This window comes from Epinephelus fuscoguttatus, linkage group LG5, assembly GCF_011397635.1.
Source record: "Epinephelus fuscoguttatus linkage group LG5, E.fuscoguttatus.final_Chr_v1".
In the NCBI taxonomy this organism is placed as follows: Eukaryota; Metazoa; Chordata; class Actinopteri; order Perciformes; family Serranidae; genus Epinephelus; species Epinephelus fuscoguttatus.
The window spans coordinates 27,519,716-27,532,558 of NC_064756.1; the positions used below are offsets into that span (position 1 = coordinate 27,519,716).

Consider the following 12,843-nt stretch of genomic DNA (forward strand, 5'->3'; position numbering starts at 1 on the left):
GTCATGCTACCTCTATGCGTGTTATAATCTGAGCTTCTCTGTTCTTTGTTGCGTAAGTGCATGCACGTTAGTTAGTACTTTACTCATATGATGGTTAATGCTGATGCTGAGACAGCAGCATCATGAAAGCATTGTGCCCATCCTCTGGTTCCCCCCATTAGCTTTGTAAGCACTGCTGCTAATGTTTAGCACTGTTTATGGAGGTAGCATTGTTAGCTGCTAGATGCCAGCTCAGCCATCTCCATGTTGCTCTGAATTTAGCATAGAGCCCCTTTAAGTTCTCAACCTCAGTTAATATACTATAAATTTGACCATCAGACTCCAAGATTTAAACATTTTAGTCAGGTCATTTGAAGAGCAACCGAACCCTAAACTCGTCCTTACATCATAAGTAGTATTCACACTGACATTCAGCCAACATAAAGCCTCACAAGCAACCAAAACTTATCCAGCACTAGGTTAAGATTTCTGAGGAAAAACTCATGCATTGTAACATAGAAATGATTTTTTTGTACATATTGCTTGACAGTCTATACAGCAGATTTACCCTTCCTGGTTTTGGGTATGGTCACTGGCAGACAATGTTCTTGGCACACAGGCAGACACAAATTGAAACTTGGGAGCGAAATACAAAACGCTCTTCTGAACAGCAGGGAGCAAGTGCTCCAAGGAGAGAAAGCTAAACTCACCAACAATGCCTGCACCTGCTGCAAATTTATTTTCCCCTCGTCCTCATCGCCCCTGCCAGCCACCAAAAATAGGGAATTAAGGTCCGAGGAGTGTGTACTTCACTGACGTCACGTTACATGATTTCTAAATGATTTCAGAACTTCAAACAGGTACCTCCTGCTGCTCTCCCTTGGGGATCCAAGTGCAAAGATGCCTGGTGCACCTTGAAACAGTTGAGTTGTTTGCAAAAAAAGTTTCAAATATTTCAGATTATGTGTGATCCCAGTCAAGTGAATTCACTGGCATTGTTTTTGTTATTTTGTATTTTTGGCTTTGTTTTGTGTTCTATTAATTGTTTTATTGAGGATTTTGATGTATTGAAAACAAACATGAAAAACATTGCCATCAGTGTGTCATTATTAAGTCTTGGTTTTGTTTAAAAAATTACATGCTGACCTGCCAACTCCCTCAAATACCCACGCAACACCACAGAGTGTTTGGGTTGTAGCTGCTGTGGTAGCAGGGCACTCACATGTGCCATTAAATTGAGGAACACTTGCAGTGACTAGCTGCAAGCAAAACCATAAAATAGTATTTTTTAACTGTGAATACAAAAAGGATCAAATGCAGGTATAGTTAGACTGGAGAAGTTTCAATAACACTTGACATTTTTATTTCAGTCGATACCTTAAAGGTATTGAGTTCTGATGCTCAGCACAAGTAATGACTGACAGTCATGCAAAGATAAAAAGATGAAGAAGCTTCAGTGAGGAGAAATTCATACTGGTCACTGCATTCTGGGCTCAAACTGAGGGGAATAAACTGTCCGCTGCATTTAAAGTCAAGTCCCGGGAGAGATGGTCCCTTTATTGCCCTTTACTGGTTGGCTGCAGCACACATTGGAATTCCACCCACTTCAATATAAGTCAACAGAACCAGAGCTCATCTTTATGGTAGAAATATGAAGTTCAATTTCTGATATGAGACCTAAAAGTCATGACCAATACTGTTTTTTTATGTTATTAAGGAATAGTTTGAGATTTTGGGCTCTCTGGCCAAGAGTTAGATAAGAAGATTGGCACCACATCCATGTTTATATGCTAAATATATAGCTGCAGCTATAGACTGTATATAAACTTGAACAACATGACAGCACCCAAAAAGTGAAGCCAAAACATATTGATCTCCCCCTGGTGGCTGGCTGCAGTATAGGTCATAAAGCCCACCCTCTGAGACATAGGCCAAACTAAAAACTCAAAGTACATGTCAAATTATTTTTTCCCAAAGATGATTTCTGTCATTTAAGGAAGTTCTTATCACATTGTTGTGTGTTCAAGCGTTTGTTCTTCTATTTTAATTTGTCAATAAATCAGTGGGCTCACAACTGGTCGGACGGGTGTATGTGTGGGAAACTTGGTGCCGTGGAGATCACTACTGCACAGACTCTGGCCTCAAATGATGTCATCAGCGCAAGATGGCAGTGGCCTGGCTTCACTTCTGTGCAGTGGGGGTAAGTGGAGACATGTCGTCCATCTTTATACACAGTCTATGGCTGCAGCCAGCAGGCAGACGGCTTAGCTTAGCAAAGAGACTTGAAACAGGGAACAGCTAGCCTGTTGTCCAGACATAACAAAAAACAACATCCTCTGGGGGCACTTGACGCGACAACCTTCAGGGCTGAAAATCTGATGAAGCGTGGAAATGGCAAAAACTGCAGTTCCTTGAATGGCCACTAGAGGCTGGCTCCAAAAGCGAGCCAATCCCCGTGGACCCGCCAGTTAAAATGCCTGACTTTACAGTGGTAATAAACATGTTTACACCCTGGTACAAAAAATGCTGTTAATGTCTATAGCTAGTTTCCCCATTCATGACAGGTATGGGGGGGTCAAACTAATTTGACTTTTATTAAGGTATAAAGTAATACATTAAAAGGCATGAAAAAGTGTGTGACTTCTATGAGGCTGTTTTCGTTTTTATATAACTTACCATTTTAGATTTTATTAAGGCTTAAAGTTATGCATTAAAAAGGCATGAAAAAGTGTGTGACTACTATGAGGCTGTCTGTCACCTGGAGCTCCTCCAGAGCTCCAACCTCTTGAAATATATGGTCACTTAAAAACAGGAGTCCACATACCAAAGGGTGATGTCCTGGTGGCTGCATCCATTATTACTTTATACAGGGTATGATGACAATACAGTATATGACAATATAGGCTGTGTTGTTTAACAGTTTCCACCTGTTTATCTATCTCTATAAAATCTCACTTCCCTGGTTTCTAATATGCCATTTCAGAGTCAGCCACTTTATCCATGACTTTCTACTATGTACGGTTCAGACTCGTCATGCATTAATAGTGGAGCAGCAGCTAAAATCTTCAACATAAATTCTGAGCTCTGTGGATTTGTCAACTGCAACCACCTTCTGTGCTTTTAAGCTCCCTGTTTCTATGAATAGTGGCTTACATCCATATATGTTTGAAATATGATTCTGTTTGTTGCACAAACCCTGTAGTAAATCCTTATAGTTCCAATACAATCCCCCAACTGCCAACGCTATTGTATGTCTTATACATATATATATACATATATATATATATATATACATATATATATATATATATATATATATATATATATATATATATATATATATATATATATATATATATATATATATATATATATATATATATACATATATATATATATATATATACATATATATATATATATATATATATATATGCTGATAGCACTACAGACTGAGTCCTGCTGTGAAAGAGTGATGATGGCATTTAAACATCAAGCGCAAGCAAGCTTAATACCAACCATATACATAGAGGATGTAGTCGTCGTAGGCCTCTCCCACAGCATTAGACGCCACGCAGCGATAGGTGCCGTTGTAGGACTTGTTGAGGTTCTCGATGTACAGATCAGAGCCAGTGACCACAGCATGAGGGGGCACATCCTCATCTACTCTCAGCCAGTTGATCTGATGGGGACTGGAGAGCATAAATACCACACACATCACTCAGGCGCTGTCTATCCACACTAGAAATCTGAAATAAAGGTCAAATCTGAGATTGTCTGAGGAGGGCCATTGGCAGGCCATGTCTAATGATGTGCTTTATACAGCATGCAAACAACTGGTAACATTTAAATGGTACAATGAAACGTGAAGGTTAAGGGGGTGCTCGGACTGGCAGAAAAGGGATAGACAGTGGAAAGTATGAAAGTGTTGCAGTGTGTCCATCTGTGTGAACACTCACTGTGGTTTTCCTTCGGCGATACATGTCAGATCTAGATTGTCACCCTCTCTGGTTAAACCATCAGGATATGTCACCACGATCTTCACCTCTGGTTTATCTGAAAAGAAAAGATGAATAATTAATGTCATAATTTATAACAAAACTGTTTTTCCCTCACACCTACAGCCAAAGCAAAAGTTAACAGCCAAAAAAGAAACAGAGAGGATGAAATGATTATCCTATAATGTGCTCAGTAGACATCCAGTAAGTCTACAGTACCTTACAGCAAAAAGATTTTTTCCGTCTTATCAATTCCAGCCAAAGATTAGCAAAATGTCAAGCAGTTTCAGTCAAGCTTTCTCTTTTTCCTTGAAAGGTCAGACAAAACAGTAGTCTACCTGAAAAGAAATTAATATTCTACACAGACTACAAAAGGGTACCTTAACCTTTCTTTGATGTTTAACAGTGTAAGGCAGCCTGTATTACCTCTTCAATCAATGCACCATTTAAAGAACACCTAAACATCAATTGACACCTGAGAAGAAATTTGTTATCTCTTGTGGTGACTGTATCCCATGGGCGAAGGCTCCAGTGGGCTGAGAGAATAGAACAGCAAGACTGCATGATCCATAGATAACAGCCAGACGGTAAGCATCCCATAGAGTAACTGCACCTGGACTAATGCTGCTTTCACTCATGATGTTTTAGATACTGATACCTTTCAACCCATAATGGCCAGAAAGACAGTGTTTTTCATCTTTCACAATCTAGTAGGGAGTTACTCTTGAAAGGAAAAATTCCAGATTATTTCATCTTGGCATATTTCTCATTAATGAGGCCATTGTAACTCTATTGATCATACTGACTTTGCACTTGACACCTCCATTGTAGAAAGGATGTCGATTCCTAAACGGGTAGCCATAATGGTCATTCGAGATGGCTATTTCGATGTCTACAAGCATTTAAAATGATTCATATGAATCACAAACATTGTCTTCATTTCCAGAAATCTCTACAAAAGAGTTGCTGAGTGCAAAGTTAGCATGACCCATGAGTCACAAAAGCCGCATTTATGGACAACAAGACATGTTAAAATCATAGACTGTATAATAAAGATGGATGACATGACATCTCCCCAAAAGCGAAGCCAAAATGTCTTATTCACCCCCTGGTGGCTGGCTGCAGTATAGGCCATAAAGCAGCCCTCTCCATGTTAGCAAATGGGACAAACTAAAAACTAAAAGAGCACGTCAAATAAATTTTCCAAAGATGGTTTTTGTCATTTGAGGTAGTTCTTATTACGCTGTTGTCTGTTCAAGTGTACGCTTTTCTTAAAAGTTTGGTTTTAATTAATTATTTGATGCTCTAAAAAGAGGTTTGATGTCAGCAGCTGTATCTGCAATATTTTGCCCTCATTTTTCTACTACAGGAAGAAGTGGAGACACATTGTCCATCATTATGTCCATCATTATATACGGTCATTTGTTAAAATATAACATAAATATATCTAAGGCTATGATGGAACTTCATATTAAAGTATTCTTTTTTGCAATGTACCCATAATTACAGAGATTCTTGTTAGCACATTCATTTAAAACAGGTATATCCTTTAAACAATACACATATTATGTGCAAAAAAAAAACACCTTCTCTTTTCAAAACTACCTTATATTGGTCTCCTCAGAGTTGAAAGGTCAGTTCAGTCAATTCCAGAAAGAAATAACACAGACTCTCAAGTAAATTTCAGCTCATCCAAGCAGCATAAATAGGCTTCTAGTGACTGTCAAAGAACCCTGTCAGTGTTGCTTCCTTCTGGAAATGTTATCTGTGAAGTTTTCTAGTGATTTATTTATCATTTTTGGTCAGCTTTTTTTTTTTTTTTTTAAATTAAAATTGACTGTTGTCTTAATATCTATGTTTTTTTACTTCAAAAAGCTGGAATTGTTATTGTTAATAGGTCGTACTTTTGAATCATAAAAAGTGTCTACAGTAGTGATATCAACAAACAGGGCCGCCCATAAGTGGGGTAAAAGGGAAAAGCTTTCTGGGGCCCAGCCACCGAGGGTTAGTTGGGGCACAGAGGCAAGCAATAATCATGTTGATCCTAAATATAAGCAATGATTGCCTCATTTTATTTTGAACCAAAATATTCACCATTAATTATTAAAACAACAAAAATAAACATTGTAAGTTTTGTTGCTTCAGTAAAAAGCCTCTTTCATAATTAATTCCCACTCTTGTGAAAATGGTATGAATGTTTTTATGTCTCTGTGCCAGTGATAGCTGTAGCCGGAGGCATTTTGTTTTCGGGTTGTCCATCCGTCTGTCTATCCATCCAAGAGTCTGGAAGTCTGCCCGTCCGTCCAATTCTTGTGAACGAGATATCTAACAAATTCCTTGAGAGAAAGATATCCACTTGGAGTCAACAATTAACTAATTAGGTTTTGATGGTCAAAGGTCAAGGCACTGTGACTTTGTCTCATTCTTGTTAACACCACATCACAAGAACACCTAGAGGGAATTTCTTTAAATTTGGCACCAACAATCACTTGGACTCAACAATGAACTGATTAGAATTTGGTGGTCAAAGGTCAAGGTCATTGTGACCTCACAAAACATGTCTTTGGCCATTAGTCAAGTATTCTTATGCTGATTTTGACAAAATTTCATACAAATGTCTGAACGGATAAAATGATTAAATGATGACATTTTGACAAAAACCCCACCCACATTTAAGGGTACTGTTTGTGGTGGGAACGCTTGGGGTCTAGGTTCCATGTCTGAAGGGTTACTTTTGGTTCCAAAGGTACGACACCGAAAGTGCTTGGTGGAAACGGAGCTTTGGTCAGATACTGAATAGGTGACACTAGCACTGGTGAAACTGTGCTGATTGTATATTTGCTGCTGGGAAGCTGTGTGTGAAGCATCTATGTTTTTATTTTTACAGACATGGATGTAAACTGTGATAGAAACTTGGTGTTCAGAGGCAACAATAAGGTGGTAATTCTGTTTTTTGTTTTGTTTTGTGAGCATTCATTGCAAAAAATACAGCCACATGAGTCAGATATTTGGGGGGGCACATTCACTGGACCTTTCAGGGGACCAGCCATTTCTGCAAGCAGACCTGCCAACAAATGCGACAGCCCAACCATTAAGCAGTGAAGCCCCCAACTAGCTCAAGCCAGAGAAAATCTCTACCACTGTTTATGGGGTCTTGGTGTTGTTCTGTGCTTGACAAAAGTACAGTTTTAGGTCACTCACATAGCACTTCCAAGTGTCTTTGAGCCAGGAGGTCCTTTACAGCTGGGTGGTCAATGATGCAGTCCACTGGCACTCCATCATCCTCTTTGGTGACAGAAAATCTTACTCGGCTGGTGACAGTAAATATCCTGTCATACGTCTCCTCAACTGTTGTCTCACCTAGAAAAACACCACAGAAGGAAAAAAAGTTAACGTCTAAAGAGCTCCAAAACAAATCTTAAATCCTGCAGCGGCGCCGACCCGCAGTGACCATAATGAGCAAATAGTCATAGCTATTAAGAGCACATTACCTGTCAAAGTGGAGTAGTTTCAAATGGCATTTACATTTAATTTATGATTTAGTGATGCGGCGCCGGAACAAGACTTTAGAGGATTCAGACGGGCCCGGGGCCTTCGATTCTGACGAGAGCAGCGAGGAGTGGCCGGGTCATATAAGCCTGATAATGAATGCCTCTGCAGCTTGAGGGTTGAGCATTGTTGGGGCTAACCCTGCAGTAATCTGCTGCCCACTAGGCCCTAGGCTGTCAGAGGGGCATTCATTTAGAGAGCATTACAATGCCACAGGGGCATCGCATTAGCTGCAGTGCTGAGTGTGATGGTTTACTCGCACTTAATGAAGTGAGGAAATAATTACAGCCCCACTCTGACCTGCAGCACACTTCCATTTCAGCCTTGTCACAGGGGAGCCCGGCTGGACTCAGGGAGGGCAAAACACTGTTGTTCCACAGTTGATGATCACCAATACACACATATGTGGCCTCTTGATGGATATTAACCCCGTGAAACACACACCCACCCACCCAAGACCTGCCTACATAAAATTTAAAGTACTAGGATAGGTAAGTGGTCAATGCGCATGAGAGCATTAAATTTGACCACTCTGCCAACTGCGGTGAGAGAACAGGCTGTTTGAAAAGCACGCTGACCGACGGAGAAGAGCAAGTAGCATAATGATAATAACAGCAGGAATAAAAAATGTGACAGTGTGATGGGAGTGCATAAAAAATAAATGGCTTTCATTCAGACACTGTGATTATCTTGCTATTTCGCAGCAGAATTATTCAAATGTAAAAAAGTACAGACTGGCAAACAGTTAATTTATAAACACTTAAAAACCCAAAATGACATTTCAGAATGTGGAACATCTAATGTTGTGTAGGTCTAAAAATATAAATTTAACGTTATACAGGTCTTTGCCCTCTGTAAGCCGTCAACTATAGCTTGCATCTAAGCATTTGACTTCACTCTAAAAAGCCCCGCGAGCATTAACGTGACACACAGCAAATGAGTTAATCCCAGTCATCTTTAGTTAAAGTGGAGCGCGGTGATCAGCAGAACAATGTCTTGTTCCTTGCTAAATAACGATCACTATTTCGCATTAAGAGCTCTATTGTCAGCGTGCAATCACAAAGACTAAAGCGCAGCACTAGGTCACATTTGTAAGGTCATTTGGGGCATTTCCGAGGACACCTGTGCCAAAGTGGAGTTTGAATTGGAGGGGCGTGATGATGAGTCATTATCCTCTCAGACAGTCTCAATAATTGTCTCCTACCTTCGCAGTGCTGCATTGCTAAAATTGCTCAGGAAAAGACGGTGCAGAGCAAACATGTTTGGAAGAAACGCTGGACTGATTGGAGAGACTGGACATGGTTGTAACATCTTTTGACTCAGCACCTATAATTTGCTGATTTTTTGCTTGAGAGCTCTCCAATCTTTCCACAAAATACCTATATTTGTCTGCTACAAAAAGCAGCTAGCACCACCTTCTCCAACTATATGATAGAATTAATTAACTGATTTCAAATACAAGGGGTTCTATTCTAACAGTAACAGTGAAGACAGAAACAGATACATTCACTGGTAACCAATTCCTGCCAAGGTCTAACTGGCTAACCTGGATCTATCAGATTCTTGCATGCAAACCTCATGTGGAGTGAATCCACATGAAAGTGTGCTACCTCAGTCAAGTAATGCTGCACATTGAAGACTTTCAGACTGCTGTGATCGCCCACACAGGACAGCTGTGTTGATCGTGTTTCTCTGAGGGTTTGTAATTTCTTGCAGTTGCTGCTCAATGTCACATGGCTGATAGAGGACTCTTTGGGGACAGATTTTACTGTCTTCGCCTGCCTCATCTCATCTAATGCAGATTTTAGTACATGTCCAAACACCCCCATTGTTTTTTTGCCCTGGCATGCTAAAAATGGGAGTAACATAGGTAGAAGAAATATGTTTAGTTGTAATTGCGATTAGATTTAACACTTTTTTAAAACCATCCCCTCCTTTGTCAGCCATTGTTTAACTCGCTGTAGCAGCCTGGTGGTTTGAAATGAGCAAAGATGAAATGCCTCACACCTAAGACACCGCACTGTGATACAGGTTATATAATTCTAACATCAACAGTATCAGTACTAAGCAAGGTGATTGAATATCACTATATTTTTTACCTCAATATCAATATTGGGACAATATTGTAGAGCTGACTCTTGGGTGCTTTCACAAAATATTTCGGCAATGAGATTTATATTAGATAATTATCAGTAATGTGGATATAGTGACTAAGGGTAAAGGCGAATAACAGAACAGCTGATAGTCTGATAAGTTCAGAAAGTTCAGAAACAGACAACTGCAATACCAATAATCTAAGACAATATCTAGTCTCATATTACAATATCCATATAATGTCGATATATTGCCAAGGCCTACATCCAAAAAGTTACTTTAATAACTGAAAATCAGTGTTTAGGCTGTGAAATATGCACACTTATTCACGCAGACATGAAATTCACATGCATGGTCAGGAATGAATTTATTGCGTGACTCTTAGGCAATCTTTTTTTTTTTGTAAAAGTGGTGCTGTTACATCCAACACTTTGTTACAACCATCGCCGGTCTCCCCTATAGACAGTGTTCCTATGAACTGCATTGCTAGGCAACCACTTGGCTTCATGTTTACTTCCTGTTAGCTGATGTAATTCACATACATTGTGAAATATTACAACAGTAAATACAGAGGCAGCCATTTACTGTACAAGGTTTAGGTTGACATGTTTGAAACGGTCCATATGGATATTTCCAGTGCAGTAGTTAGCGCTGTCACCTCACAGCAAGAGGGCTTCTGGTTTGATCCTCAGTGGGGAGCCACTCTGTGCATGTTGAGTTTGCATGTCCTCCCCATGTCAGCGTGGGTTTTCCTCCCACAGTCTAAAGGCATGCAGATTAGGTTAATTGGTGACTCTAAACTGGCTGTAAGTGTGAATATAAGTGTGAAAGATTGTCTGTCTCTATGTGTCAGCCCTGTGATAGTCTGGCGACCTGTCCAGGGTGTCCCCCCATCTCTTGCCTGATGTCAGTGGATAGGCTGAATCCCGAACAGGTTACGGAAAATAAATAAGAGAAATGTATGCATATACATATATATATATATATGTAGCCTATATATAATCACAGTATGCCAGATGTACAGTGTATCACACATAAAATAATGAAACTGATATTCTGTGATAAGTTTTACACTTTAAATGACATAGAAGTCGTAATATCTGTCAAACAGAAACTAATTTTGTCAGTTTTGAATCACAGCTTGATCAGGATAATTTACTTTGACAACAGGAACCTGCCAAATAATTATCACCATTAATTACATTGAATTTTGATAAACGATCAAATTTATACCATGTGTCACTTTGTCAGCTCTGTGACCAAGCAGTTATTGGCAGGCATCTTTAATCTACTCGTCAAAACGTTATCTGTAGTTTCTCCTTTTAGTACAACTATTGTGTGATTGTTAATTTGTGATTTAGTGGATTTATATTTTCTATAATCAGCTCACTGCTAACCAAGCTAGCCATTATGCTAAAACAACATTTTAAGTAACTGTACAGTCACTTTTGGACTAGCTGTTGATGTGTTGATGTGTATGTTTACTGTATTCATTACTGTGTAGCACTTCTTATGAGAATGTAATGTTAATCTTTCACTGGTGATGCTTTGATTCTTCCTGACACGAAGCACAGTGTAAATAGCTATATCTTTGTGAATCCATTGTTAAATGTATTAATTCATTTTTACAATACTTCTGACTCTCGTTTATTTTCTTATTTGTGATCACTATCATTCAATCTGTTTTCCAATACTGTTTTTAGTTTCCAGAAAAAGCTACAAAGGCAGTCCACTGTCTTCGACCTGTATTGGTGGTGTGTTTTTCTTGCTGCAGAGAGTGAGGGCACAAGAGGTACATGTGTGAATTTCTAAGTTTAATTTATGGTTGAGGAGTCAGGTTTCATGTGACACGTCATGACTGCATTCCCCTCGATGGACGACACAACCATCACTGCAGATTCTGTGCCAAAAAAAAAAAAAAAAGCTGCCCTTATGCAGTCTCAGAGAGACATTACCAAAAATAGCAGCATCCTGCCTTTTACTGCCCTGTCTGCTTGACAAGGTAGTACAGTCCCATGATGTCGTGCTTTTCGTTTGACTTCTGCACCATACAAAATACCAAAGGGATGGGCAAAACACATTTCAAGGTCAGGAAAATAGCTGTGCTTGCTCTCGCCTCAGAGCTGTCATGAAGAAAAAGAGTCCTTAATTTGACTTTTAGTATCAATCATTTTTGGTCGTAATTCTTCTTACAAAACAATTTGAATATGAAAAACAGTTTTCAAAAAACTTCTGAAAGTCCTGAGTCATGTTTTGAAGATCAGACTCATACAGACGGAGCCATTATCATTGTACAGGCCAACCAACGCTTGTCAATTATCAGTGTCATCCAAGCCCTGATGAGGAAAACAACTGCGGATCAGGTCGTGGAAGGACTTGAATCTGAATGCAGAGGAGATTTGAGTGTTGCAGCAGAGATGTCAAATCAAACGCTCTTGTGAGCATCAACCACTGATCAATCCCAGCGCAATCAAGCGTAGCCTCTTCTCAGGGTGACATTTTCTTTCAGTCAGTTTCTAACCCGAGTCTTCTGCCTGCCAACACACTGAGAATCAAACTGTTTGAAACTGTCGCCGACATTAAGATAATATAGATGCTCAACTCAATTTGCATGCTACGTCCAAATGGGACAATAGTGGTGCCATGAGACAATTTTAATTATGTGTTTTAAATATAAACAATTATAAACCTAAATTTCGACCTATCAAGGAGCTAGTGTGTCATGCTGAGGGAGAATTTTCCACAACTTGGCAGCCATAAAGTTCGTATTATTACTGGCCTAACTGTAAAGCATGAGTGAATTTTTTGTTAACTGTTAATACAAACATGAATAACAGCTTATAAATGCTTTATAAAGGGTAGCTAATTTGAAAAGTGGTACTAGTATTACATTTAAAAAATTATTTTTCTATGTGTTACAAAAGCAGCATTTATAATATGATAAAACATCCTAAAATTAACATTCACTTACTTGATTTTTCTTCAACTTTTAAGCCACATCTCAAAGCCATTTCACTGAATGGAAATTGTTCAGATGTGAGAAAATTGTAATTATTGAAGAAAAGTGCAGGGTACAGACAAAAGCTCAGGAACAGGCGAGTAATCAAGCCTTGAATTTAGAACATTTATTCACAAATATGAGTCCCCAAGGTCAGTAATGAAACTATGCTCACACTAACTATTCAGAAAATAAGAGTACAAAAATGAATAAAGCCGTCATTAA

General features: G+C 39.1%; 1 protein-coding gene across 5 annotated transcripts in view; it reads right to left on the reverse strand.

Annotated features, from left to right (window-relative positions):
• cadm1b (cell adhesion molecule 1b) overlaps positions 1-12,843 on the reverse strand; it is a 185,649-nt gene that overhangs the window by 23,920 nt on the left and 148,886 nt on the right. For all 5 annotated transcript variants that reach the window (XM_049577135.1, XM_049577136.1, XM_049577134.1 and 2 more), the window contains 3 exons: positions 7,179-7,337; positions 3,939-4,035; positions 3,499-3,671 (listed from right to left, as the gene is read on the reverse strand). In XM_049577135.1, the coding sequence (XP_049433092.1) occupies positions 3,499-3,671; positions 3,939-4,035; positions 7,179-7,337 (429 nt within the window). The remainder of the gene's footprint in view (positions 1-3,498; positions 3,672-3,938; positions 4,036-7,178; positions 7,338-12,843) is intronic.